Source organism: Homarus americanus, unplaced genomic scaffold (assembly GCF_018991925.1).
Source record: "Homarus americanus isolate GMGI-L3 unplaced genomic scaffold, GMGI_Hamer_2.0 scaffold54840, whole genome shotgun sequence".
Taxonomy (NCBI): domain Eukaryota; kingdom Metazoa; phylum Arthropoda; class Malacostraca; order Decapoda; family Nephropidae; genus Homarus; species Homarus americanus.
This window is the reverse complement of record NW_024745963.1, coordinates 490,704-518,500: the sequence shown is the minus strand read 5'-3', so window position 1 is coordinate 518,500 and position 27,797 is coordinate 490,704. Positions and strand designations below refer to the sequence as shown.

At 42.3% G+C, this 27,797-nt stretch overlaps 1 protein-coding gene and 1 long non-coding RNA gene across 2 annotated transcripts; one reads left to right on the top strand and one right to left on the bottom strand.

Moving 5' to 3' along the window:
- Positions 1-1,615: 1,615 nt before the first annotated feature.
- Positions 1,616-3,321, bottom strand: LOC121878845. Its single transcript, XR_006091238.1, has 3 exons — positions 3,216-3,321; positions 2,578-2,718; positions 1,616-2,361 (listed from the first exon to the last, which is right to left on the bottom strand). It is a non-coding gene; the product is annotated as an uncharacterized LOC121878845 (long non-coding RNA).
- A 4,122-nt stretch (positions 3,322-7,443) lies between these two features.
- On the top strand, positions 7,444-18,104 carry LOC121878844 (cubilin-like). Its single transcript, XM_042385261.1, has 15 exons — positions 7,444-8,195; positions 9,995-10,079; positions 10,531-10,760; positions 10,918-11,074; positions 11,739-11,959; positions 12,089-12,987; positions 13,159-13,279; positions 13,521-13,597; positions 13,736-13,905; positions 14,045-14,154; positions 14,422-14,675; positions 14,880-14,982; positions 15,692-16,520; positions 16,671-16,804; positions 17,046-18,104. The coding sequence occupies exons 1-15, from the start codon at positions 7,820-7,822 to the stop codon at positions 17,405-17,407; spliced, it is 4,128 nt and encodes a 1,375-aa protein (XP_042241195.1). The 5' UTR covers positions 7,444-7,819; the 3' UTR covers positions 17,408-18,104.
- The last annotated feature ends 9,693 nt before the right edge of the window (positions 18,105-27,797 follow it).

The following is a 27,797-nucleotide window of genomic DNA, read 5'->3' as shown; positions in this document are numbered from 1 at the left end:
GTAGGTTAAGTTATACTTTGAGTATTAAATCATTATAGATGAAATAAGCAGGAGGGGTTAAGTCAACACAGTTTTATCTCATAATTTTTAAATGTTGATGTGATTGTGTAATTACTGTACCCTTGTTACGCGCTTACAGACCATCGTTGTTGATGCGCAAGGTAAATTTATAGTATCACACCGGTCTTTATTTTTATAATAAAAATAGGTTTTTCCTATGTATTTTGACGAATTTCGAGCGAATTTGATATTTCCACCGAAAATCACGTGTTTTTCTTTTTTAGATACGTCCCTCCCCCCACCAATCATATGGGAAAAGAAGGATTTTTTTAGAATAAATAGCAAATTGTATAACCAACCAACCAATAAAACCTAACCTAACCTAACCTAACCTAACCCGTTGTCCATGCCCCAGACACTTAAAAGAGTGAAGACGAAGGCCTGGAGCGGTGCGTGAACGGGGTCAGACCACCTCCGCCATAAGTAAACAAATCATGGGCGACACTTGTGACAGCGAAAATAATAATAATCTTGAAAAAAATAATATATCGGTTATCCTTAATTTCCGGTGGAAATATCATAGAAGAAAAATGTCTTAGAATTGTGTAAACATTACGAGAAGCATATTTTAATACGGAAATAAAGACCGGTGTGATACTATAAATTCACCAAGCGAAGTAATAACTTTCTAACAAAAACAAATCAACAGGTAATCCCAATATACCTTTTTCGCATCCATTTGTATATTATGTGAGTAGGGAAACACCCAACAGCACTTCCTAAAAAAAACCCACAATAAACTACGACTAACACAGGTGTAAATGGACTCCAGAATACAAAGTACAAGGTCAAAGCATAAACCCAACAATGTGATGTGTTGTATATGATTCTTGTAGGAGTGTTAAATAGGCTGTGAGGCAGCCTAGTGGAGTAGCACTTCATTGTTGTTGTTACGTTATTACTGAGCTTCAACAACAACTAATATAAGGTCTTGAATCGTGTATCAAGGTTAATAATACACTAGTCCAACAACAATAAAAAAGTAATATAAAACATTTAACATCTCAATACCTCGCAAAATGAACCATCTATTTTGAGCTGATTAAATAAGTAAATAAGTGAATAGATATATAACGTCAATAATAGGAATAGAATTACATTATAAGAGTATCAGTATTTATGTTTATTTGCTTATCCGTTCAATTGTATTTCTGGTTTCATTTGCCATTTGTTCTGCCAGTTATGTCCTTTCATGTTATTGTCTTATTCTTACAACAAAAATTTCAGTTTCGTCAAAAAAATTATTTGTGTGGGTCATTTTCAATATGATCACCTGAAGTTTTACCTCCCAGAGTATTTTAAAATAAATTAACCCCAACTCTGGCCTAACCTAACCTTACCTTATCCTAATCTAACCTTACCTAACCTAACTTGATCCTAATCTAACCCTCAGGTAACGTTAGAGAGTTTAATCATTATGTGAAATAAACTGAGGTGGCTAATGTTCAGGTGATCCTTTTAATCTTTATTTGGCAACTCGGGAATATGCAACTCTGGATTATTTATAAAATAGGTGGATAGATAGATAGATTAATGATGAATGAAAGTAATATTGTTTGGTTTTGTACACTTTTATTTTTTTTAATAGATTGTCGTTATATTTTGCAGTTTGTTTGATACTTTACACACACACAAACACACACGTTAAGGGTAAGTCATGTCGTTAAGTTACGTAAACATGGAGAAGAATAACCCAAACTTCCATTTATAATATTACCAAGTTGATTATGTACTCTCTCTCTCTCTCTCTCTCTCTCTCTCTCTCGCTCTCAAGCGTAGTGCAGCCACTAACGCTTTCGTCAGGTGCGAACAAGACAAAAATCACACTTTCTTAAGCATAGTACAACCACAAATGATTGCGTCAAATAAACATTATTATCACACTTTCTAAGGCGCAGTACAATCACTAACACCTGTGTCAGTACAATCAAGACAAGGTACAGTACAATCCCTCCTCTACCTCCTCCTTGCACACTCACCATCTCCCATTTGTTGCTTATTATTATTTTTTCGTTAAACTTAGTTCTTATGACTTCTTGTTACCATCATGCGCTTGTTGGGTCTTTTAACAGCCTCTGGTGGATCGTTTCATTAATTTGCGGTGACGATCCAGCTACGTCGAACATCCAACAGGCCATCTTCCTTTAATTTACTGAAGAGGTCTCGGGAGGTGGCGTTAAGGGTGGTGTCAGCATGAAGGCCCTGGAGTAGAGGCCACACTTCCTGAAGCTGCTGGGTGGATTCTTGCAACCTCTCCAGCGCCTCCATGTGTAAACGAACCTCCTCGTCTGTCACTACATGCTTCAGGAGGACACACACACGCAGGTTAATGAAAGTGTAGGAAAAAAACCATGACAACACAACTCTGACAGGGACACGATGACAAAGATGTAAAATGCCTGCTGGTGCTACAGTTTGTTTCACGTGAAGTTTGTCAGTGAGGATTTTAAGCATATTTGGCTAGATTCAGACAATTAAAATGAAAATAAGACACGTAAAATGAGATTAAAAACTCACAGACTTTGGTTTTGACGTAATGTGAGATTTTTGAAGGCTGGTGATGGTTGAGGTGAGGGAGGAGCAGTGGACGGGCTTTGGTAGGATACTGGTTAGGATTCTAGAAAGAGAACTGCTCACTGTTGTCGCCATGTTGTAAACCTAATGGAAGGAGGAACTTATGTATTCGAAGATCCTGTCAAGTAATCATCAAGTAAAGAGAATAAACATAACTTTTCCTTAGGTTAATGAGGAGGGAAATAACATACAGTACAGGTTAATGAGGTAGTCGGAAATAGCATACACTGAGTTTTCCTTATCTAAATACACTTAATTTTGTATGGCGCTTTTTAGTGAACGTTAAAGGGAGATTCGCACTATAGTTTTGTAAATATTTATAAATTATATTTCTGTATCAGTCACTTTAAGAATAAAATGCCCTTGTCAGTCCTACGTATAAAAAACCTACATGATGCGAGCATAGGTATAATTTTTTGTACAGTACATTTATGCGTATTAAAGAAAGCTAAACCGAGTGTACAGTTTGTGGAATGTAGCTATAACATTTATTTACCACAAAAAAGCATAAAGTCATAAAGTTAAGTAAAAAAAATAAATATTCAAATAACACGCGTAACCAGAGCGTTCAGGTGACTTACCGTTGTGTGTGGGAGAACGTAGTAGGGGTGACTGCGGTGTTGTGGTGAGTGACGCGGAGGCCACACTACAGTAGGTACTGATATCCTCCAACGCTTTATCACAGTAAGAGATAACGCACAAGAGCACTCAATACTGGTTATCCCGCTGAGTTATAAGATAATAACAGTTTCAAATCGCTCATTGACTTACAAGAAACTATTTTTATACTCGACTGAAGCCGATTAAAATACTGATAATAATTGAAGAGCAAATTATTTTTCTCATGAACTTAGTAATGTATTGAGATACCTGTTAAATAACCACTACGTTGACGATAGTGGTAAATTTAGTGGTGATAGTTGGTGGCCATTGACTCATGATAAACTAACAGTGACTGGGTTCGTTCCTTGGTCAAAGGGGAGGAGCGCTGCCCTCCCCCTCCACCCCAATAAATTACATAATACTTATTTGGGTCAGGTAGATAAGCCTGCCATTGACGACCACTTGAAGGAAACCCAAAGGTGTCTGTTATATCAACGTTGGGGAAATATTGTAAAACGATCAAGGGTTATCTGATGATGTAGTTGAATAGATCAGTGAAGTTAAAAAATTCATGGGTTTTGAATATCACCAGAAACTTACAAGGAGTTAAAAGGTAATGTCTGGGTAATACTCTACAGGAAATATTTTGTTCGGTGTATGAGAACTGTCAGTGTGGCAATGACAGTTCACGGTGAGCCTTCAATAACCTGTCTGCATGATTTATATGGTCGGCTGCGCTTCAGTAGTCGGAGTTGAGAATTTTAACACGAGAAAAAATATTTGGCTCCTTGACACTTTCAGCAGATATTATAACCTCTTTATTATGTGATACTAAAAGAGAATATTAAAGACAAAGTGTCAAAAAATAATAATAATAAGTACTAGAATTAGGCAGATCGCTACAGCAAGGGGGGGATATTGGAAATCTATAGAATAAAAAAATAAATAAACTTTGGCTCTACCATTAGGGATAACAGTAGCGTTAATGATAGGTAAAACTGAGAGCAGGAGGACCAGGGTACAACAGAAGCTGAAATGCGTGATTGAAATATAAAGCTTTGGTTCTTAGGGAAATACAATACCTGGGGTGATTGGTAAATACAAATTGAAGACAGTTTGAGTGGAGGACCTAAGGGTATTTTAAGGGAAGGAGGGAGCAAGGACTCGTTCCCTAGGCAGGTACTCGTGTAAAGAAGTAAACTCCCCCTTCAGGAAACATTACGATTGATAGAGAGGAAGGAAAACAGAGAGAAAGAGAAAGGGGGAAGAAAGAGAGAGAGAAATGAAAAAGAAAGAAATGTAAGATTTGGTCACTTATCGACTTAACTTTCACCATTAACACCACCAGCAGGTCGCTACAGGAAGTCATTCAGCCGGACGTCCGTTGTGCCCTTACCCGGCCACAGTCTTCCCTTCGTCGTCTACACCTACAGGAACTCCGTGACTCAGCTCTCAGAAACACAAGAGTCACGCGCGGGAGAGATGTTAATTTTTACCCGGAATCAACATAGGTGACTCAAAATTACCCCACCTGACAATGAATTCAACACAGGTAACCTAGAATCAACTCACCTGACAATGAATTCAACACAGGTAACCTAGAATCAACTCACCTGACAATGAATTCAACACAGGTAACCTAAAATCAACTCACCTGACAATGAATTCAACACAGGTAACCTAAAATCAACTCACCTGACAATGAATTCAACACAGGTAACCTAAAATCAACTCACCTGACAATGAATTCAACACAGGTAACCTAGAATCAACTCACCTGACAATGAATTCAACACAGGTAACCTAGAATCAATTCACCTGGCCTGAAAATCAATATCTGATCTTTATAGCTTTAAAAGGTGTTGCTTAAGAATAGATAACTAGATTTAGATGCAATAAACAATGGCAAGTTAAAAAAACAAGTTTATGATAGTCACCCCTCATAATTTGTCATGAACGTTTCCTTTTCTTTTTAATTTATACTTTGCCTTTGAGAATAAAGTTTTTTTTTATTTGATTCTTAAGGTAATAATACAGTTCCCATGTTTGTTTTGTTATCAGTGTTCCATTATCGTGAGTATAAGATGTTCTCAGGCCAAGATAAACCCTTGAAGAACTAGCAGTAGTTTTATTTTCGTTCAAGTACATCAACAGGCTGCATGATAAGGCCTGTGGGAGCACCTGAAGAATAGACAGCCTAATATATTTCACGTGAATATTAACCTAACCTAATAATTTTCACGTGAATATTAACCTAACCTAATATATGTCACGTGAATGTTAACCTAACCTAATATATTTCATGTGAATGTTAACCTAACCTAATATATTTCACGTGAATATTAACCTAACCTAATATATTTCACGTGAATATTAACCTATCCTAATATATTTCACGTGAATATTAACCTAACCTAATATATTTCACGTGAATATTAACCTAACCTAATATATTTCACGTGAATATTAACCTAACCTAATATATTTCACGTGAATATTAACCTAACCTAATATATTTCACGTGAATATTAACCTAACCTAATATATTTCACGTGAATATTAACCTAACCTAATATATTTCACGTGAATATTAACCTAACCTAATATATTTCACGTGAATATTAACCTAACCTAATCTAACCAAACTTAACTTAACGCTAACCTAACCTACTAATAACCGAACGCTAACCTAACCTACTAATAACCGAACGCTAACCTAACCTAATCTACCGTAACGTATCGCTAACATAACCTAACCTAACCTATCGCTAACATAACATAACCTATCGCTAACATAACATAACCTATCGCTAACATAACATAACCTATCGCTAACATAACATAACCTATCGCTAACATAACATAACCTATCGCTAACATAACATAACCTATCGCTAACATAACCTAATCTAACCTGCCAAGTATAGCGTTAGAGTAATTAATCTTCAGGTGTAATAAGCAACCGTGTTTTATGTCCAGGCGATAAGACCAATGTTATTTACTACACTTTAGATTATAGAGTACGATAATGCGCAGTACGTTAGTCCTCTCCCTGTACCGAGAGAGAGGGGGAGGGTAGTGTAGGTGAATACTTTTAATTACACTATTGAAAGGGTTGAAGATAGAGGTGTAGTTTAATATTGTACGCACACATGCACGCATATGCACATATATACACACAGTCTTCCTCACAGTTTCACACACACACACACACACACACACACACACACATATCTCAAAGACCAAGAATAAAACAAAAATAATTGATGTTAGCTAAAAGTCCTCTTCATCAATCCAGGTTGCGCAAACATTAAAAGTTATATTACTCAAGTATTTACGGTTCACGATAAAGACAGACACGTGTGATTCAATTCAATTCTGCCGCCATTCCACTTCCACTAACGGCGCCACAACTCATTAATGGCCTCATCTACCTTAATTATATGCTTTAATTATATAGGACAAGGCGGTACACTGACGCTGGATGACTCATACTGGTGGCTGAAGGAGGGAGGGAGGGAGGGAGGGGTCTTAGTTTCCCGGTATGTTATCAGAAATGTCCACAAACTTGAAGGTCTTACAGGGATGATAACGAACTCATACTGTCATATTACACACACTCTCTTGGTCAGCGCGTGTTTATATATACAAGGCCGTCGAAAAATAAAGCCCACATTTTAATACATTACCATATGAACTCCGGGGACGTTCTTCTTTCGATGACCTCTACAGTAGGTGGTTATAAATATGCATATTATTAATTTTCCAGGAATAGTTACAGGTTAATGATAAACGGCAGACGATCATGAGGAAGTTAACCTGTTTTAGAAGCTGGGGGTGGGGGAGGGGGGGTTCTGTACCTACTGGGATATACCGTGAGGATTATGTAAAAGCTGATGTCTGTTGAGTAATAAAGACGCTGAGATGTGATTGAAGTTATTATTATACCGGGTAAATTAGTGTAGGGGGAGGGGGCGTACTCCACTAATTAGGACTTTCTGACGTCATTTCCGGGCGAGAACATTCCTCTTAGCAGGGAAGGAAGGCGACCCACGCGTGCTGGAGAAAGTATCGAGGGTTAATAATGCCAACCATAGCTACAACTAATTGCTTGTCAGTCTCTCAACACACACACACACACACACACCGCGCCTCAGCCTCTTCATCCCCCGGGGAACTTCTCGCTTTGAGGCCTGTTTCTGGTTCGCGTTCAATTAGTCTAGAGAATTTTAAATACCTGAGATGTAAATATTTGCAGAGGAAGTCGACTCTACAGTTTGTTAGCCTTCCTGAGAGCGGGCGGGGGTATATAATAGGTGTGGGAGGCTCCACCCCAGGTGTGGGTGTTGGCGTGTAGCAGGTGTCACTACCCTGGTGTTGGTGACGCTAGACGCAGCTCAACACATCCGCGGGAGACTGTTTCTTAAGTCTTGATGATTATTGTGGTCCTATCAGTTAAGCAAAAGCTGTTTTATCAAATCAAGTAGAAACAAATATTAACACGACACCCATAACAGTGAAGGAGGGGAGTTTTATTTAGGGAAACAGAAGACCAGAACAGAGAGACACTTTTCCAGGGACAATGTATCCGTTAACGAGAGGAGTTTTGTTGGTGAGTGTGACCCTTAGTCTCGCAGGCAGCGGCAGGACTGAGGGCACCAGGACAGCGGATCATGAGGACAACTGGCTTTGGGTACCACCACGTGCCCACATCCAGCCCCTACCAGTGACCCTCTCAAAGAAGATGGCCAGAACGACTACAGACGATGACAACGACGTCACTACTGCTCCTGGTGTTGGTGGGTCCTCAACCGTAGCCGTCAGGAAGATTGTGGAAGACGAGGAATCTCTCTGTGACGATGAAGGAGAGAAACAGAGTGATGAGAGGACCCTCACGCTGAAACAAATGGCTCTTGATAAAGGCCTCTCCATCCAGGGGCGCTCCTCAAACACAGAAGGTAAGAACAATCCCTGTCTATCTATAACGAAAACGTATTGTCTATCGATGAGGACTCAGCTGACTCATCCTAATAAAACTGTCCAATGCCACAAGAGTTGATAGATTATCCGATTTGCATTTATTTAAAGAGGATTCTGATTAATGTAAAGAGTGATTCTGAGTTGATGTAAGCAATACCTGAGTCTTAATGGATTATACAGGTGGAAGATTCTGGATCATGTTTACATCATTTTCACTTTGGTCACTTGTGGATCATAGTCAAGTTAGAATCACGCCAGAGTCTTGCACAAATCACACCAGAATCACGCCAGAGTCTTGCACAAATCACACCAGAATCACGCCAGTCTTGCTCAAGTTACACCAGTCTTGCCAAACCACACCAGAGTCTTGCCAAATCACACCAGAGTCTTGCCAAATCACACCAGAGTCTTGGCAAATCACACCAGAATCACGCCAGTCTTGCCAAATCACACCAGTCTTGCCAAATCACACCAGAGTCTTGCCAAATCACACCAGAGTCTTGCCAAATCACACCAGAGTCTTGCCCAAATCATACCAGAATCTTGCCAAATCACACCAGAATCACGCTATAGTCACACACACTCACACCACGACATGAGAGAATAATAATGGTCGTGAAGGAAAGATCGTCCACCTCTGGCTTACTGGGGCGAGTGACCGTCCCCATGTCGTCTTCTGTCCCTCCCGCCACGCCCCCACAGTGAGTCCTTGGACCTCCCTGCTGGGGCGGACACCTGAGCCAGCCCCAGCCGCTTTGTTCTAGCCCTTAGTCCAGTGTCCCTGAGAGTGTAAACCCCTTTCCTATACTTTCCCATCACAGAACCTCTCTTCTTTCCCCCTCCAACCTTCCACAACACATACCTTCTTTTCCCCTCCCACTACAGAACTCCCTCTTTTTCCCCTCCCACTACAGTCAAGGCTTCTCTCCCACTACAGCTACCCTTCACATCTTAAGCCAACTCCCTCACCACCTCCCCTTCCCACCTCCTCAATATCATCAACAGTTACAGCAGCATCTTCTCCCTTCCTCCTCCCTTCCCACCACAGAATAGATCAAGGAAGGGCGAGGGAAGGAGGGGTGTGGGATGGGTGGGAGGGGACATCCTCTTCCTTAATTAACAACACAAAAAGACTCATCTACCTGGTAACGGATCTACAGGTAAAGGTGTATTGTCGTGGTAATTATTGTTGGTAAATACTGTAGTTGTGTCTCAGTCATTGTTACCGTTATGTTTTAGGTTAACAGAAATTTATAGCAGAAAAACAATCGCTATCAATCATATTTACTAACTTCATTCATCTCTTTCGTAAGTGTGTGTGTGTGTGTGTGATAGCGAAATATTTCCGCTACCCATAAAAATCAACATAGTATCCCCTTCTAACATACCCCAATCAGTTAACTCCGTTTTCTGTGATCGCCAAACTCAATATAAATACTGTAATTCATTTTTACATACACACACTCCTTTGTTCCTCTAATTCGGGGTCAGGAAGGTGCAGGGGATATCAGGCTGCTACAGACAAGGGGGAATGAGAGGGAAAATAAACCAAGAAACAAGAAAACTGAATAAAAAGAATAGAGAGAGTAGGAAGTCGAGTAATTAGTCACAATTGTGATTTTAGAAACTATATGGGCAGGACTTTCACTAAAGAGCGCAGGATACGGCAGCGTCACGGTATTGATCCTGTAGGAGGGGGCTCAGGGTGTAGTGAATGGGAACACCTAACCTAACCTAACCAACTGTGCTCCAATTATTAGTTTCCATTGTGTTTCAGAACCCGTGCCTCAGTGTGACCAGTTTATCATTGCCCTCGACTTCTACATCCACTCACCCAACTACCCTGCTAACTACGCTGCCAAGTGAGTTACCCCTCTCAACTACTACTACCCCCCTCCCCCACAGTTCCTTCCCTCTCACCTAACCTAACCAAACCTAACCTAATCTTCTCTGTTAATCACTATACTCTGTTCTGTGTCCTTCATATATGCGTCCTCTGATGTACCTCTACGCCCTTCTTAAGCAAGTTTACTCTCCTGGCCTGAGAAGCATAAAACAGGTCACCTTCCTTCACCCAGCTCAGTAAACATCACCACCTTGATAAGTCTTTTACCAAGTGCATCACAGCCGCGTGAGAGAAGGTAAGTACGGAGTGTGTGTATGGTGGGGGGGGGGGAGGGAATACAGTGAGGTACAGAACAATAGAATTAAGCAACAGATAAGATCCATTTATAAACCTTAAACACGTAATAGTAAACATCGCAAGACTTTCAATTTCGCTAATGTTATGTTTGTTGTTGTTCCTCTTGTCAGCACGACTTGTAAGTATCAGATCTATCGCCGCCACCCTGACTACTGTGGCGTCGTGTTCACCGTCCTCCGCCTCGACCTAGCGACGCGTCTCGGGCCCCACAACGACACTAATGAGATCCTGAAGGAGGTGGGAGGCGCGGTGGGCGTGGAGGGAAGGCGTGAATGTCCAGGAGACACTCTGGTGATTAACGGGGTGACTCACTGCGGGAGGTACCAGCGCGGGAAGACAGGTGAGATGACTGATATTGTGTTGAGTCGGATAAATATTGTTTTTGGTTTTTTTGGTAACGCCTCTGATAACCTAATGATAACGCCGGTTTTAGTATTTTATTGTGGCTAAACTAAAAGTGAATCTCTCGTCTCATTATTGCCTCCTCGGCCCTACAGCTACGTTTGTCTTCCCGTCCTCCCTCATGACGGTGGAGTTCCAGAGCGGGGCAAGCCATGGAGCGTCAGGGTTCCTACTTCAGGGACAACAAGTTAAAACCTGCCGCCGACCCAGAACCCTCGGGGCGGCTCTTGTCTCCTCTGTTCCCTGCGACAGGTAGGTCATGGCAACGCATTGTCTACTGTATGTGTGTGTGTAGGGTTTTAAACGAAAGGAAATTCATATTAATAACCCTTACAAAACTTCAACACAGTAAAGACGTATTTTAAGTTATGTTACAAACTAAATGGAGGAGACTTAACGTTCGGGGTGCAAAAGACAAGATGGTGTTAAGAATACACACAAGAGTTTCAGGGGACACCATCACAGAACGCCTCAATGTTAACTTATCAGTCAGTGACAACAACAACGACGCCTCTCTTCACATACACAACTATTCATTAATTTCTCTCCATCAGTGATAAAATACATAAGAGTAGAATATACTTAAAGTGTCATTACCTATATGCGACACTGAATAACTGACTCAATCACTAACGGAGAAGAAGAATTATTTCTCGGTAATAGGTTGAGGTAACTTACCATAGCCACTCATGATGACCATCTCTCTACATTAGAACTAAATTCAACTAAGTGTAATTGAGCTGAAACTTTAGTTTTATGAGGGACCTTTTCCTTCACTGACATGGCTTAGTTTTTCTCTTACTAAAATGTTATAAATTTCCCCAGTTAAAACTTTGAAGATTTTTGTTACAGGTAAACGCATTTTTGTGTGAACTTTAATTTGTATCATTATTTACCTTTTATGTTTCCCTGTCAGGCGGGTGGAGGGGGAGAGCTTCAAGTTGAGGTCCCCTGAGTATCCCCGTCAGTATGAACACAACCTCGAGTGTAGGTATACAGTGGTGCGAGGCGGCGACCAGTTCTGTGGTGTGAAGCTGCAGGTGGAGGACTTTAGGCTTGAGGACGGCAGCTGCATGTTTGATTACCTGGAGGTGCAAAGCCAGCGCTTCTGTGGGAGCCTCTTGCCTGGGTTCACGCGTAAGACTGGCCTTCTCTCTCGTTACACACACACACACACTTAACTTTCTGCTTCATGCTGTTACTGGTGATAAATGAATCAACTTATAACGTTAGAGAATATTGTATTAACTTTACATTAATTTTCAGGTTATTACGAGTTTGAGGGAGAGGAACTCATCATCCGTTTCCGCACCGACGAATCCACCAAGAAGAAGGGATTCTCTCTCGTGGGTGAACTAGTGGCCTGTGGGGAGCCTTTACCAGTCCAGTCTCCTCTCAACCAATCACCGCCCGGGAGAGTCGAAGATGACCAATCACCGCCATCTTCAGGACCGAGTACCCAGTCACCGGTTATTTTAACACCTCCTTCTGTTACGCCATCTTTGAATAACCTATCAGAAATTGATATAAGTTACATCTTGTCAGTTATTGGTCGACGGCCCCTACCCACTGACGACAATGGAGCTTCAGGGAGGGGGGTTCCAGAGGAGAGCTTTACTGAGCTTGGCCCTGGACTCACAACGGAAGAAGAGCTTGGCCCTGGGCTCACAACAGAAGGAGAAGAACTTGACCCTGGGCTCACAACGGAAGAAGAGTTTCACCCTGGGCTCACAACAGAAGAAGAGTTTCACCCTGGATTCACAACAGAAGAAGAGCTTGACCTTGGGCTCACAACAGAAGAAGAAACATCCGACTCTGAACTAGTGACGGGGGGAGAGGTCGACCCAGGTCTCGTGACGGAAGGTGACGACGAAGACACAAATTCAGACCAAAACATACCAGGTAACCCGGATTTCAACCCTTTCACGGGTACCGGACTACAACCGACGCTGCCGACTTTCCCCAACGGCTTCCCGACAACAGTTAATTTTCCAGCCACGAGTAGCTTCCCGACGACTATATTCCCGACAGTTCGTACTTCGGATTGTGACCTGGTGCTGTCGGCATCTAACTTCGTCATCAGCAGCCCAAACTACCCAACCGACTACCCGAACAACAAGGACTGCAGCTATATCGTCGGGAAGTCCTCGAACGACGTGTGTGGGGTAAGTCGGTGATGGAAATTGAATACTACTTAACACTGTTTCATGAGTTATATTTAATCTTCGACTTTTGTCTTTGATTGTACATAATGTTAAAACAAACCGAGATTAGGCATTGTTGTGAATCTTTAACCCTAACTCCCCCCCTCCCCCTAACACCCCGTCCTCCTACAGCTACAGGTGACTTTCGTGGACTTGGACCTGCCTACGAGGGACACCAACACAGGGGAATGTACTGGCGACTACCTCGACGTAGATGGCACCAGGTTCTGTGGTTCCTTCAAGGGTTCCCTGCGTGAGTACCTAGTAGACGTACTCCTTGTACTCACCTCCAGTTACTTATATCACCTGTTGTACTCACGTGTTGATATTGTTGCTACGTGTTGTTAGATATATTATGCAGCTGCTTTGTGTGCTACTGTTCCATATTTCACTAATTGTCCTTAAAATGTGGTATTTCTGGATGTAAATAAGGGCGTACTGTACCATAACTTTAACCTAACCTAACCTCAGTCTTATGTCGGGTCTTCTTGCAGTGACCTTCAATTTCACGGACAACACCCTCAGCCTCGCCTTCCACTCTGACGGATCAACCAGCGGGCGTGGCTTTAGGGTCAGTACACGCTAGGCCTTGTCCCATGCACTGTGATACTCCAATCATTGCCATATACTCTCAACGAACGCTGTCATGCACTGTTTTTTACCTAACCGAATCATGCACTCTCATCAACACCTGCTTCTCCTCCTACAGATACAGGGGAAACAGGTGACGGAGGGGTGTGGTGGGGTGTTGCCTGTAGAGTGTAATGCCACTACTCAGATGACCCAGTTCACCCTTATCAGTCCCGGGTACCCGTCCACCTACCCGGCCTCTGTCGACTGTGTTACTACCGTCAGTAGAGCCACCCCAGATGTCACCAAGTAGGTGCTCTTACGTCACCAAGTACTGTAGGTCTTGTTACGTCCCCAAATAGGCTAACAACAAACTTAACTACCATTAGGGAGTATAACATAACCAACTTAACGACTCCTTACGAGGTTAACGAGCTTCCTTCCTCAGCGTGGTGCTGGAGATGGTGGCTTTTGAGACGAGTTCGACCCCGGGCTGTACAGGAGACTACCTGGAGGTGGGCGGCCAGAGGCTTTGTGGACAACTTACCGGCCAAACAAGTAAATTATTCTCCCCCCTCAATACTTCACTACCCCCCCCCCCTCCCCACCCTGTAATCAATATACAACCTTAAACACGAAATTAAACCTATAAGCAAATATTAGAAGGTTAGGTTAGGTTATATCAGGTCAGGTTAAGTGCTTAATCACCAGGTAAAATAAGCTGAATTGTATAAATCTTGAGTTGGTTTCACTTTAGCCTCCACGTTTATTTTATACTAAAGACCATAACACTACTAACGATAATGTTTTCACCCCCTCCTTCAGGAAACTTCATGTTCTCAAGTAACTCCCTCACCATCACCTTCCACTCTGATTCTACCACATCGTCGGGAGATCGTGGATACCAGGTGAGAGTGACCCAGAGGACCTCCATCAACCCTGGTGGCTGTGGGGGCTTCGTCACCACCTCCACCGCTTCCTTACAGTCCCCAGGTTACCCCTCCCAGTACCAGCCCAACCTCGACTGTCGCTACATCGTCACCAAGGTCTCCCGCGACGTGTGCCAGCTCCATGTAAAGGTGAGGCGTGATGGTGAGGCGTGATGGTGAGATGGTGAGATGTTGTGGGTCGTGAGGGGAAGATGGAATGATGGAGAAATTTGTGGTGAGGAGGAGAGCTGTGAAGTTTAATGGTGAACGTCTTGGTGAGGCGTAATGGCGGAGAGGTGGGTTGAGAACGAGATGATGAGGCTGACGAGGCTGATAAATGGTTTACTTCTACAGGTCCTGGGTATGGAGGTGGAGTACAGCCCCAGGTGTGAGCGGGACTACCTACAGGTGGACGGGCAGGAGAGACTGTGTGGACGGAGGCATCCTGGAGAGATACGTGAGTAGGCCTACCTTAGTAGTAGTAGTAGTAAGAGTGGTAGTAGTAGCAGTGATAGTGGTAGTAGTAGCAGTGATAGTGGTAGTAGTAGCAGTGATCGTGGTGGTAGTAGTAGTGATAGTGGTAGTAATAGGAGTAATAGTGGTGTTAGTAGTATTAATAGTGATAGTAGTAGTAGTAGTAGAAGTAGTAGTAGTAGTAGTTTTAATAGTGGTAGTTGTGACAATAGTGGTGGTAGTAGTAGCAGTAATAGTGGTGGGAGAACTATTAATAGTGGTAGTAGTAGTAATAATAGTGATAGTATTAGTAGTAATAATGTTAGTAGTAGCAGCAACAACAGTAGTAATTTTAGTTGCTATCGTTGATGTACTCGTTGGAGTAAAAGTACATTGTGCTTGAAACAATTTAGTACTCGCAACTAAATGTACTCATTGTTTATCTTACATTGTCTTGGTTACATTAACACAACACCTCGGAAATAAGTACTGTTTACCATTCATGATATACCCCCGGATGTAATATTTTGAGGGGAATTTTTCACATAACTTTTTTAATTAGACTTTTAGGCTTAACATATACTTAGATACTTTTTTAATAATACCTATAATAACATAATAAATTTCGCATGAAGTTGACCTATCTTCTACAGGTTCTTCTATAAATACAAACTTTTTTGTGTGTATTAATGAACGTATAATTCTTTTCACAGGGAGGTACCATTTCAGTGGCCATTTTCTGAACCTTTTCTTCCACTCGGACGAATTAGGATCAGGTCGTGGGTTCAGTATCGAGATTAGTCAGATTACTTGTGGTCACTTCCATCCCATGTACCCGACCTACCCCACTTATCCGACCTACCCGACTTATCCGACCTACCCGACTTACAGGCCACGTCGTAACCACAATAATAATAATAGATCAGTGTTCTTTGGGCTCAACAAACCGAATTTTAAGTCTTGGTGGAAGTTCAACCCCTTCTCTCGGCCTCGTCACTCAAGCCACTACACGACTGCTCCTTCCAGTTCTTATACCAGTAAGCCGTGCCATCACCTGATAAGTTACGGGCCTCCAGATACCAGTTACGGATCTCCAAGTACGAGCTACGGACCTCCCAGTGATGGATATTTACCTCCAGCACCTGACTACACAACTCCTTACCCCATCACCACACCTTCCCCGACCTTCCCACCTACAGTTATTCCTACGTTTCCTCCCACTGCCCCAACACCCTTCCCCACCATCCCCACAGTCACCCCAGTTTTCTTCCCCACACCTCCTGCAGAACTTCTCTTTGCCCAGCGGTTTAATACTAGCGATTCTGATGGTAGTAGGAACGTCGAGTCTTCAGGCGGACCAGATGTTGAGGTCATCCCTTCCTCTGTCAGTCACAGGGAGCCCAAATTCACGCAAGTGTCCTCTGACTCTGGCCAGGTCGAACAGTGCCGGCAAGTCTTCAACAGCCAAAGATTCACCATTCAGAGTCCAGGCTACCCCGGTCCTTATTACACCCACATGAGATGCCTCTATGCCATCGTCAGGTAGGTTCTGTCCACACCTTTAACGCCATCGTCAGGTAAGGTTCTGTCCACACACATAAAAAACTTGATAAACTGTTTCACGATATATTCACGACCTTTTAAAAATTATAGGAAGCTCCCCGTGACTACTAGATTCCTCTTCTCCTGCAGGCGGGACTCAAGTGTGTGTGGTGTAGAGCTTCTGATGGACCAGTTTGACGTGGAGGAGACGGCAGGGTGTGCTGAGGCCGGGCTGGAGTTGGCTGGTCGTCGGTACTGTGGCTCCATCCCTCAAGGCTCGCACAGTCAGTACAGACACCCCTGTTCACTCTGTGTCATAGTATCATCTCTATCAATTCTTTATCTTGTCTAATTTCAGATTCTCAAGGATTCATACGTTAAAGTTTCTCCTTTAACATAACCCTTACAAATGTGGACATTCTATATCGATAACCTTGTATACTACTACAGTCTTGTTTAGTTACGAGTTTCTAGCTTATCTCTGTATCAGCTTTGTTTACCTACTGTATGTCCCCCCTCCCACAGGTGTAGTGCCCTTCCCCAGAGACGGACCCATCCTCATGGAGTTTTTCTCAGGACGTTTCCACACTGGCGCCGGTTTCAGCCTCCGGGGCCGCCAACTTCCTTGTTTACATGGGAATGTTAATGTAGCCGCGGCAGGAGATACGCGCCCTAGTTCCCAGGGTATAAATTCGGCAGCAGGAAGCAACAGGGAAACATCGTCGCATGAGGAGGCGTTGCTACGTCTCCCGGAGGAAAACGGGGAGGCAGAGTGGTTGGATAGACGGAGAGTAGAGGGGGACATCATCATTCACTGGACGGGCCCCGGTGATCAAGAGGACCGTCCACATTTAGACAGTCGTGGATGGAATCCAATTTTTGGCTGATGTGGAGTCGTACACACTCACAGCTATTTGTACCAATCAAGAGCGCCTCTGAGGACATCACAAGGGACAACTCTCATCTTACAGCCTCCATAAGATTGTCACTGTGGGGCGGAGGTGATCGCCACACGCTGTTCATTGCTCGTGCTGTCAATGATTTGATAATATGGGACTTACATTGTTTGTTGATGAATCTCTATAACGAAGAAAAGATCAAAATGACGTTTTTGTGGACAGAAATCTAAAAGAAGAATGCTTTAGGCAGCTCTTTAGTCCGCTGACACCTCGCAAACAAGAAATCGAGAACCACAACAACATCTAAAGATATAAATACAATTACTGATATACATTGACACCACAACCTCTGTCAGTTTCGTTCCCTGTATATAGATGTTTATCCTCTGGGCGTCAACAATTACTTAAGATGCCAAAAGTCACTGAAAATAGTGATTGTGTTGTGTCGCTGCTTCTGGACAAGTTCACGTTCCTTCAGCACAACAATATTTACTTTACTATTATACATATATTTACTGATAAAATTATCGCTTATATGTGTGAAAAAAAAATATGGCTGGGGTATATTTTGTATTTTGTATATTGTTTATTGTTATACTGGGTATCCTAGTGTTACTGTAGTGTTGAATATAAAGAAATATACAGTAGTGAGTTTGTAGTTCTACTGGTCAATCGTGATGTTTTATATATACTAAAAGATTATATATATATATATATATATATATATATATATATATATATATATATATATATATATATATATATATATATATATATATATATATATATATATATATATATAGCTGAGAAACAGCACGGAAAGGGGAGGCATTTCTGTTTCACGCAAATTGATGGCAAGATTCCACGTCGGCAGTCGCACCTTCAAAGTGTTTAAGTAACACTCACATTTACAACAAAGCCGTAATTACAATAACTTTGCTTTATACACGAAATATAATAAATAAACCACCCCAAGAACCAACACGGCGGATGGGTACACACAGAAATTCAAGGAAGTTGGTGTAAATTTCTGAATAAATCAATGAATAAATGTTTTGGATATCCCTGCTATTTCTAGTCAAGGATTTCTTTTTTGTTCATTCCATAAATTTTCAGAAAAATCTTCACATCTAGGATTTTCTATCAACCGTATCAGATATATTCTAAATAGCATAAAGGTACTGTATACACGTTCCAGTTATAGCCTATAGGGAGGGGAAGAGAGGATGGGGTAAAGGTGAAGCCAGGGGGAAGGGAGAGGAAGGTAAGAGAAGAAGGTAATAAAACAAATGTGATGAGGTACAGGTAACGGTAGTGAGGCAATAACTCTTGTCCTGAGCTGTGTTCAGAGGGTGTACAAAGGGCCTCGGGTAAGAGCACTCTGAGGCCTAAGTGTTCCGTGACGCCTCACTGACACCTGCATTACTGCCCACACATACACACACCAACACGCAATGCACTCAATCAATATTTTATAAAATTTAATACCCGGTAATAATAATAATAGAGATATCATTAAAATACACGTAATACAACAATAATAATAACTGTGTTATTCTGCTTGAAAGGTGGATTGTTCGATATTCACCTATTCCTTACTTAAATTCAATACAATGGATCAATACTCACTGTTGATGTCACCACAAGATGACTGGTGCACTCAGCAAAGGCACCAATGAAGAAAACACAATCCTTCAAACAACTACTGGCTCTTATCTGGCTGCCGCTCCTACCATTGACATTTATCAGTGACTCTGACACGCTGCATGACTCCAAAGTAGCGTTGTCATTAATTCATAATCACAACTAAGTCCATATTTCGGTAGGTACCAATCTTGGTTAGATAGGTAGGAAGTTAGTTCGGATTGCAGCTACATTAGAACATAGTTATACTTTAAGTTAATTTCATGAATATATCCGACGCTGTAAAAAATAAATTATTTTAAAGGTGGTTTTAATCTGATTTCACCTATAGAAATGGGATATATCCAACTCAATATCCGCTCGGAATTAGAAAATTATCTAATTCGCTATCTGGCAGGAATTCAGTAAATTACCTGCTTCTAATAAAGATAATACGGAAACGATAACACCATAAGTATCAGTATTAAAAAATAATAGGACTGACAATTGCTGCTTATACTATTATTAATAATAACCAGTGGCCAACAGAATCACTGCATAGTACATTAAGTTGGTACATAACAAGGAATAATAACTGAACTGTGATACCATAAGCCCTGACACTATCATAAGGACCCTGGAACGTACAAGTCAGGCTCTCCCAGAGTGCCTTAGATTAATACCATGCTTAAATTACATATTGGTGTGTGGCAAAATTCATGTTCAGGGTTGCACTTCTGTGATAACCGTAAACACTAACTGATGTCTTTGAAACCTACTGCAAGGACCTGTGAAGAACTCGTGTTTGCAGGAGTGTTAAGTTCTATGAGTGTTTATGAGTTATGAGTAATCTCGCCAGTCTCAACACAACATAGCCCCATTTACATATTCTCAACATTAGGAGAAGCCGCCTGAGCGTCCTCGTTCTACACTGACACTCCCCCCTCACTTCCGTACCACCCCTCCCACCATTACCTTCCTCACCCCTCCCACCATTACCTTCCTCTCCACTCCACCATTACCTTCCCTCACCCCTCACACCTACCCCCCACCCTCACCACCCCCACCTCCCACTACCTTCCCACCTCCCCCTCACCCACCCCTCCACCTTCCTTCCCCCTCCACACCATTACCTTCCCCCACCCCTCACACACTACCTTCCCCCACCCCTCTCCCCTACCTTCCCCACCTCCACACCATTACCTTCCCCACCCCTCACCAGTACCTTTCCCACCTCCACCCTACCTTCCACCCCTCCCACCATTACCTTCCTCACCCTCCACCATCCCCCACCACTTCCCACCATTACCTTCCCTCACCCCTCCCACCATTACCTTCCCCTCACACCACATTCCCCAACCCTCCCACCATTATCTTCCCCCACCCCTCACACCACTGCTCCCCCACCCCTCACACCATTACCTTCCCTCCCCCTCACCATTACCTTCCCCCACCCTCCACACTACCTTCCCCCACCCCTCCCATTCCCCCCACCCCTCACCATTACCTTCCACCCCTCACCATTAACCCCCCCACCCCTCACACCATTACCTTCCCCACCCTCCCACCACTACCTTCCCACCTCACACCATTACTTCCTCACCCTCCTCCCACCATTACCTTCCTCACACCCGACCTTCCCCCATCCCTCCCACCATATTTCCCCACCCCTCACACCACTACCTTCCCCCACCCCTCCACCATTACCTTCCCCCACCCCCTCACACCACTACCTTCCCCACCCCTCACACCGTTATCTTTCCCTACCCACCCTCCCACCATTACCTTCACACCACTACCTTCCCCCACCCTCACACCACTACCTTCCCCCACCCCTCACACCACTACCTTCCCCCACCCCTCACAGCACTACCTTCCCTTAACCGACAACCTTTCCCCTCCCTAATCCGATCTACCCCTCCTCTCCCCAACATGACCTATCCCCTTCCCCACCACAGCAGGATCAATACTACATATCGTATTCACCTTCAGTATCCCATCTATTTTTCCCTATCTCTAATGACTAAGTCTTCCTATTCACTAGCGCCGTCCGGGAGAGAATTCCCTCGCTGGCCAGCACTCACGTCGACTGCGTTGGCCCGAAGCATCATATCTGCCTTCCCAAGAAACACAAACCCCAACATATTTATTTATAAACACACTTGGCAGGGGATCGAGGTACTGTGACAGCTGGTGGTAACAGCATGTTGATGCCAGGGGGGTGAACGTGGTGTAAGTGAAGTGGTGACGAGAGATAGCTAACAGTGAGGTCGTAGAAGTACTGCTAAGTTGCTGTCACTAAAATAAGTGGTGTTAAGTTTGTGGTACTCGCCGAACAGGTGGTGTAATGTTAGTGGCAACGGCAAATTAATTCAGGGCAGGATGCAAATGCATTACAGGAGGATCTAAATAAACTGCAGGGGCGGTCTGAAAAATGGCAAATGAAATTCAACACCAGCAAGTGCAGCGTACTTAATATTGGAAGAACAAATACTGTCAATGTATACAGCCTTAACAACATCAACAACATCAACCTAGAGAAGTCGACTTGTGAAAGAGACCTAGGGGTACTTGTAAGCCCGGACCTACGGCCTAGAAAACAGTGCGTTAATGTTCGAAATAAGGCAAACAGAGTATTGGGTTTTATATCTAGAAGTGTAAGTAACAAGAGTGCAGAGGTCTTATTGCAACTATATCTTGCGCTAGTCAGGCCGCACCTCGATTATGCGGTTCAGTTCTGGTGCCCCTATTATAGAATGGATATAAATTCACTAGAGTCGGTGCAGCGAAGAATGACAAAAATTATTCCGGGACTTAGAAACCTTCCATATCAGGATAGGTTAAAGAAACTTAACTTGCATTCCCTAGAAAGACGAAGAGTGCGGGGAGATATTTTAGAATTATTTAAGTGGGTGAAAGGAATCAATAAAGGGGATATTGATAAAGTTCTTATAATATCCGAGCAGGATAGGACTCGGAGCAACGGATTCAAGTTGGATAAGTTTAGGTTTAGGAGGGAGATAGGAAGAAACTTGTTCACAAATAGGGTGGTGGACGAGTGGAACAAGCTTAGCAACTTTATAGTAAGTGCGGGAACTCTGGAAAGTTTCAAAATGAGGCTAGATAGATTCATGGATGATAGAGAGTGGTAGTAACTCTCGACAGAAGTAATATTATCATCCATATCCTTCTATACATCGGCGACAATTAATCAACTTACCTGGATAAATATCACCAAAATACGGTAATAAATGTTAATGGAATGTTATTATATGCCCTTAACACAGGTGGGGCTAGGTGTTGACGAGGGAGGGAGCAAATAGTGATTATATATAGCTGTGTGACGGTGATAATTGTATAAACTGTGAATATTGTTTTGAAAATGATCCCTTATGGTAAAAAATGTCGAGAATTCGTTGCCATATTAGTTATATGTGTCAGACTGTCAGACGATGGGACCGAAGATACTAAAGTTGGTTGATTGATCATTAATGTTGAAGGAATCTTTGTAGACTAAAGTAATGAAGTGAATGTAATACTTTTTCTTATAACATTCGGTTTTATAGTTTGTATATTGGGAGTTAGATCCATAACATACCTTGTCCATTCTTCTGTAAAACTTCAGGTGTGTGTGTCGTGGTGTTGAGAGAAGGTCAAGAGATTAAAGACTCATTATTATTATGTTTAACTGTGATAATAATACCAGGAACTAGTTTAGCCCTTTATAATCCCGTGTTATATTATTGACCATTTCTCTTGCACAGTTTGTTCATGTATGGGACAGTGAGGACATTAATCTTTTTCTGTATGTTGTAGTGATTGCTGGCTCCTGTAGACGATGTAAATACTCAACAATAAGGGATACTTGTCTTACACTGTTTAATAATGACAATCATCACTAAATACACGTGTGAAACAGTTTGCTAACTCGTCTTTTGATTGTTTATTTGTGAGAAGAAATGCAGTAAATTAATTAAACTCCCTAAGTCCAGAATATTATCACAGGTATCATAGGTTAATTAGTTTCATCAGTGTAATGTCGGTTTCAACCTTTACGACGCTAACTGGCTCGTCTTACCTTTCACCATAATGCTATCTTAGTGTCGTCATTATCAAACTTCTTCTTCTGTTACTTCATAATAGCAAGTCACCTGGCTGTATGAACCAAGGCAGGAGTGACTGAGTGGCCTTCTATTTCACTGTTGTTTCTGTTGAGTCATTAGTCATTAACGACGCTAGAAGGGATTTTTTTTTCTCACTGAATGTTTATATATTTCAGTTGTGTAAATATTCCCAGCTATAATGGGCGTTTAAAATTAATATCTACGGTTACAATATGAGTTAAATCCTCGGTACACCAACACAAACAGCGCCTGGTTACTGTTTACCCCAGGCCAGGTGTGTGTGAGATGACTCCATCCATCCCTCACCTACGAATAACTTGAGAAAATTGATTACCCATTATATAAATACGATATCTCGGTGTTGCTTGATAAATCTCAGAGTCAGTGTTGCATCAAGCGGGAACACTAACACACTACTCATAACGCTTTATCAAGAGAGTCCAGTGAGTGGATCTGTCACGACACAGCTCCACAACTTATACAGAAATCAACTCCCCCAAAAAGTTCATTCCCGCTATTCTGCATTTTTGTGGGAATCCAAAATAATACACGGAAATAAGGTTAATCTAATCGTCATCAAATTAAACCATCAAGGACATAATTAAGTCTTGCTTACCTATGATTGAGTAAGATTATTATACCGATGAGCAGCGCTAATGTGTGTGTGCGTTGAAGGCGGCGCGTAGAGAATAACGTCACAGTGTTTACATTCCAGCGACAGGAAGCGACACGTCCGTACACTACTGGGACTACCAACATACTGCTCTCTGCTCTCCCTCACTCTACTCAGCTGCCGGACTCGTTTTACACTCACGCACATACTCGCCACCTGCACGTGGACACACACACACACACACACGTAAAGAGTAACAGAGGAAAGGAATAATAGCGTTTACTTCTCTCTTCTAGTTCCTCTTTACTCATCTTCATTCTCTCGTAGTTCCCCTTTATTCGCCCCCATTCTATTCCAGTTCGTTAACACCAGGTGATGAAAAAGACTGACCTGAGTTTTCTTCACTCTGCCCCCGGACACCGAACACCTCTTATCGTTCTCCCTCTTCTTCCCCTTGCTCCTCTTCTTCCCCTTGTCCCTCTTCTTCCCTTTGTCCCTCTTCTTCCCCTTGCCCCTCTTCTTCCTCTTGTTCCTCTTCTTCCTTTAACCTAACCTAACTCCCGAGGTATCTGTAAGGTAATTAATCATAAGGTAAACTATCCCTATTAGGTGAATCTTCAGGTGATTTCAGATATTACCAATAAACAAACATACTGTACCCCCCCCCCACACACGAGGCATGTTTGTGCACATCTCATTAACATATACAAGTTGAGAACAATGGAAAATTCACGTCCAGCTTAAACAACAAACACTTAAAGTAAGCTTGTGTTTGTCTACATGAAAACAATTGTGGTGGTGGTGGTGTTGTTGTTATTGGTGGTGTCGCTGTTGGTGGTGGTGTTGTTGGTGTTGGTGGAGATTGTGGTGGTGGTGGTGTTGTTGTTATTGGTGGTGTCGCTGTTGGTGGTGGTGTTGTTGGTGTTGGTGGTGATTGTGGTGGTGGTGGTGTTATTATTGTTATTGTTGTTGTTATTAGTGTCGTTGTTGTTGGTTGTGGTGGTGGTGGTGTTGTTGTTATTGGTGGTGTCGTTGTTGGTGGTGGTGTTGTTGGTGTTGGTGGAGATTGTGGTGGTGGTGTTGTTGTTATTATTGGTGGTGTCGTTGTTGGTGGTGGTGTTGTTGGTGTTGGTGGTGATTGTGGTGGTGGTGGTGTTATTATTGTTATTGTTGTTGTTATTAGTGTCGTTGTTGTTGGTTGTGGTGGTGGTGGTGGTTGGAGTCACCACAGGGGGTATCTGTAAGCACCAGTATTATATCATAACGTGTGTGTGTGTGTGTGTGTGTGTGTCAGCGGGTGAGGGATGGTCAAGCCTTGGTCAGTAGTGTCTCTCTAGGGTGTGGTCCATCACTCATCCAGGCAATGGTTCTCTCCACCCACTTTTGTCTCTCACGTCTCTCTCTTTTGTCTCTCACTCAGGACTGTCAGTGTGTGTGAGTGACTATGACACACACACACACACACACACACACACACACCTTCCTCAGGTGACTACAAGAGGCAGGGTTTCATCATCATCATCATCATCATCATCATCATCATCATCATCATCATCATCATCAGAGGACTTTGTTGGTTTATCATCAAAACAAACTAAGATATTAATGTTATGTCATTGAAATGTGGAACTTGAGGACCGTAGACGCTAATAAAGTGATATAATCGTCCTCTCGTCTCTGTGGCTGGTAGGTCCTGTTTGGTCTGGGCCACACAGCACTCTGGGGTCAGGATATTGAGTGTTGTAAAGGTTTAAACCACAAGTTCTATTTATATTTGAGTGGATGTGGTGGTTGTGGTAGTGGTGTGATGTGGTGGTGGTGGTGTGATGGTGTGTTGTGATGGTATGTTGTGGTGGTCGAGTGGGGGTTGGGGTGTGGTGGGGTGGGGGTGGGGTGGTGGGGTGGGATGGGTGGGGTGGGGGTGGGTTGGGGGATTAGGTGTGAATGAAAGCTATGGTTAGGAGGATTATGAAGAGGGTTTGGTTGGGAGACAAGCAAGGAGGAAGGGATGGAGGAGGAGGAGGAGGAGACAGAGAAAGGGAGAGGGGAGGAAAAAGGAAGAATCGAGAAGGCAATGAAGGGGAGAGAGGAAAAAGATGGAAGAGAGGGACTTATTTCTTAATACCGTATCACCAATTTTGATAAATGAGGGGGGAGGAGGAGCGAAGGAGAGGAAAAGAAGATAGAAATAAAGGAAGTAGGTGAGAGAGACGAAGGAGATTCATGCAACGGAAGTTTATATGAAAAGGAGAGAGAGTTTACTGGGGAAGCTATGAGGGGTTACTGCGACAGACGTACATACGGTGGGTGTGGTAGGCCGAGTTATCTTCCTCTCTCTCTCTCTCTCTCTCTCTCTCTCTCTCCAATGTACCCTCTCTTACTCTCTTTTATCATATCTTTCGCTCTTTACAATTAACTCTTATTTCATTTATTTTTTAGTCAAATTTTCTCTTTCAACTTTATTTTACATTCTCTCTTTCTTTTATTTTACTCCCTATCTCTCTACCTTTCTCTGTATTTATATTCTAACTTGTTTCTCACGTATACCTCTGTGTGTGTGTGTGTGTGTGTGTGTGGACGTCTTTCATCCTGTAGGTACACCCGTCATACACAGCCATACTCCAACCGTGTGTAAACCAAGTCCTTGTAAAACCATCTGAATTCATCTTCCAGGATCTGTGTTAACTCCTGGTCTTTGTCACATATAACAGCTACTTGATTTGTTCCTGCTGTTAAAATCATACCGGGTGTAAATTTTCCTCGTGTAAATTTTTTTTCGTTATCTGTACTTTGAGTCCGTATCGTGGTCATTCCTGGTTGAGTCGTGTCGTGTTGGTGTAATAGTTGAACTGGAATGATTAGAAGTAATGACTACGCTTCCACAGGTGTTCCACTTCAGGTATGAGTCAGCTTATACACGATGTTATATATATAAGAACAAAACAAATAAAATATATCTGTACTCCATCTGAAAATGCTACTTCGAAACAGAATCTACACGTTAATGAATAATGAATAACCTCGAAAACAAATTAAATTAAAACCGAATTGAGAACAAGTAACTTTACGATAAGAACAGCATTATGTCAATGGTTATTTTTACTCTTTGTTATCTGTGATCACTTGGTTAAGGAAACGCCCATGAGGAAGGACGATGGGCGTCCACTGAGGTAGGTCTCCTCCACACATTGTTCGGTCTGACAGTCACAATATCGTGGACAAGAAAGCATTTGTTAATTATTCTTTCTTTTTTTTAATGAAGACAAACAATAGCTTTTGGTTGATCGTTTCCTGATATTTTTTGTTTATTTCTTCACACTGTCCACGACGCTTTGCTGTTTACTATACACAAGCGATTTCTATTGAGGAAAGTTAGAAAAAATTTCTCCTGGTAATGTTTAACAAGACAGTGTAATATATCTTCCTTCGAGTAGTTTATACCTGTAAGTTTACTGTGACTGGTTCAGGTCCGTCAGAGTGTAAGTTAATTAGCAGAATGTAAAGTAGATTTATGCTCCTTCAACGGATCACCTGAAGATTAGACACCCCAGCTGCTCTAAATGTTAAAAAAATGGCCACGCTGTACCTGGGTAAGAGGATCACCTGAGGATTAGACACCCTGGCTTATTTAATATGATGATTATTAAATATTCCAACGCTAACCTAACATAGCATAACATAAGCTAACTCTAACCTGTAGTGTTGAATATAAAGAAATATACAGTAGTGAGTTTGTAGTTCTACTGGTCAATCGTGATGTTTTATATATACTAAAAGATTATATATATATATATATATATATATATATATATATATATATATATATATATATATATAAACAAAAGGGTTCACCTGAAGATTAGTCACCTCAGCTTATTTCACCCTAAGTTTAACCTAACCTAACTTGAACCTAACTTAAGATATCCTAAACTGACCTAACATAACCTAATCTAACCTAACCAATCTCTAGGTAACATTGGGTTTAATACTAATAATCAAGTGGAAATAAAGCCAGGAG

What these genes read in the sequence shown, in the direction of transcription:
- LOC121878844 (XM_042385261.1), top strand. Translation starts at nt 7,820, where the DNA reads ATGTATCCGTTAACGAGAGGAGTTTTGTTGGTGAGTGTGACCCTTAGT. An exon ending in GCGCTCCTCAAACACAGAAG is followed by an intron (nt 8,196 to 9,994) that starts GTAAGAACAATC and finishes ATTGTGTTTCAG; the next exon opens with AACCCGTGCCTCAGTGTGAC. An exon ending in CCTCGAACGACGTGTGTGGG is followed by an intron (nt 12,988 to 13,158) that starts GTAAGTCGGTGA and finishes GTCCTCCTACAG; the next exon opens with CTACAGGTGACTTTCGTGGA.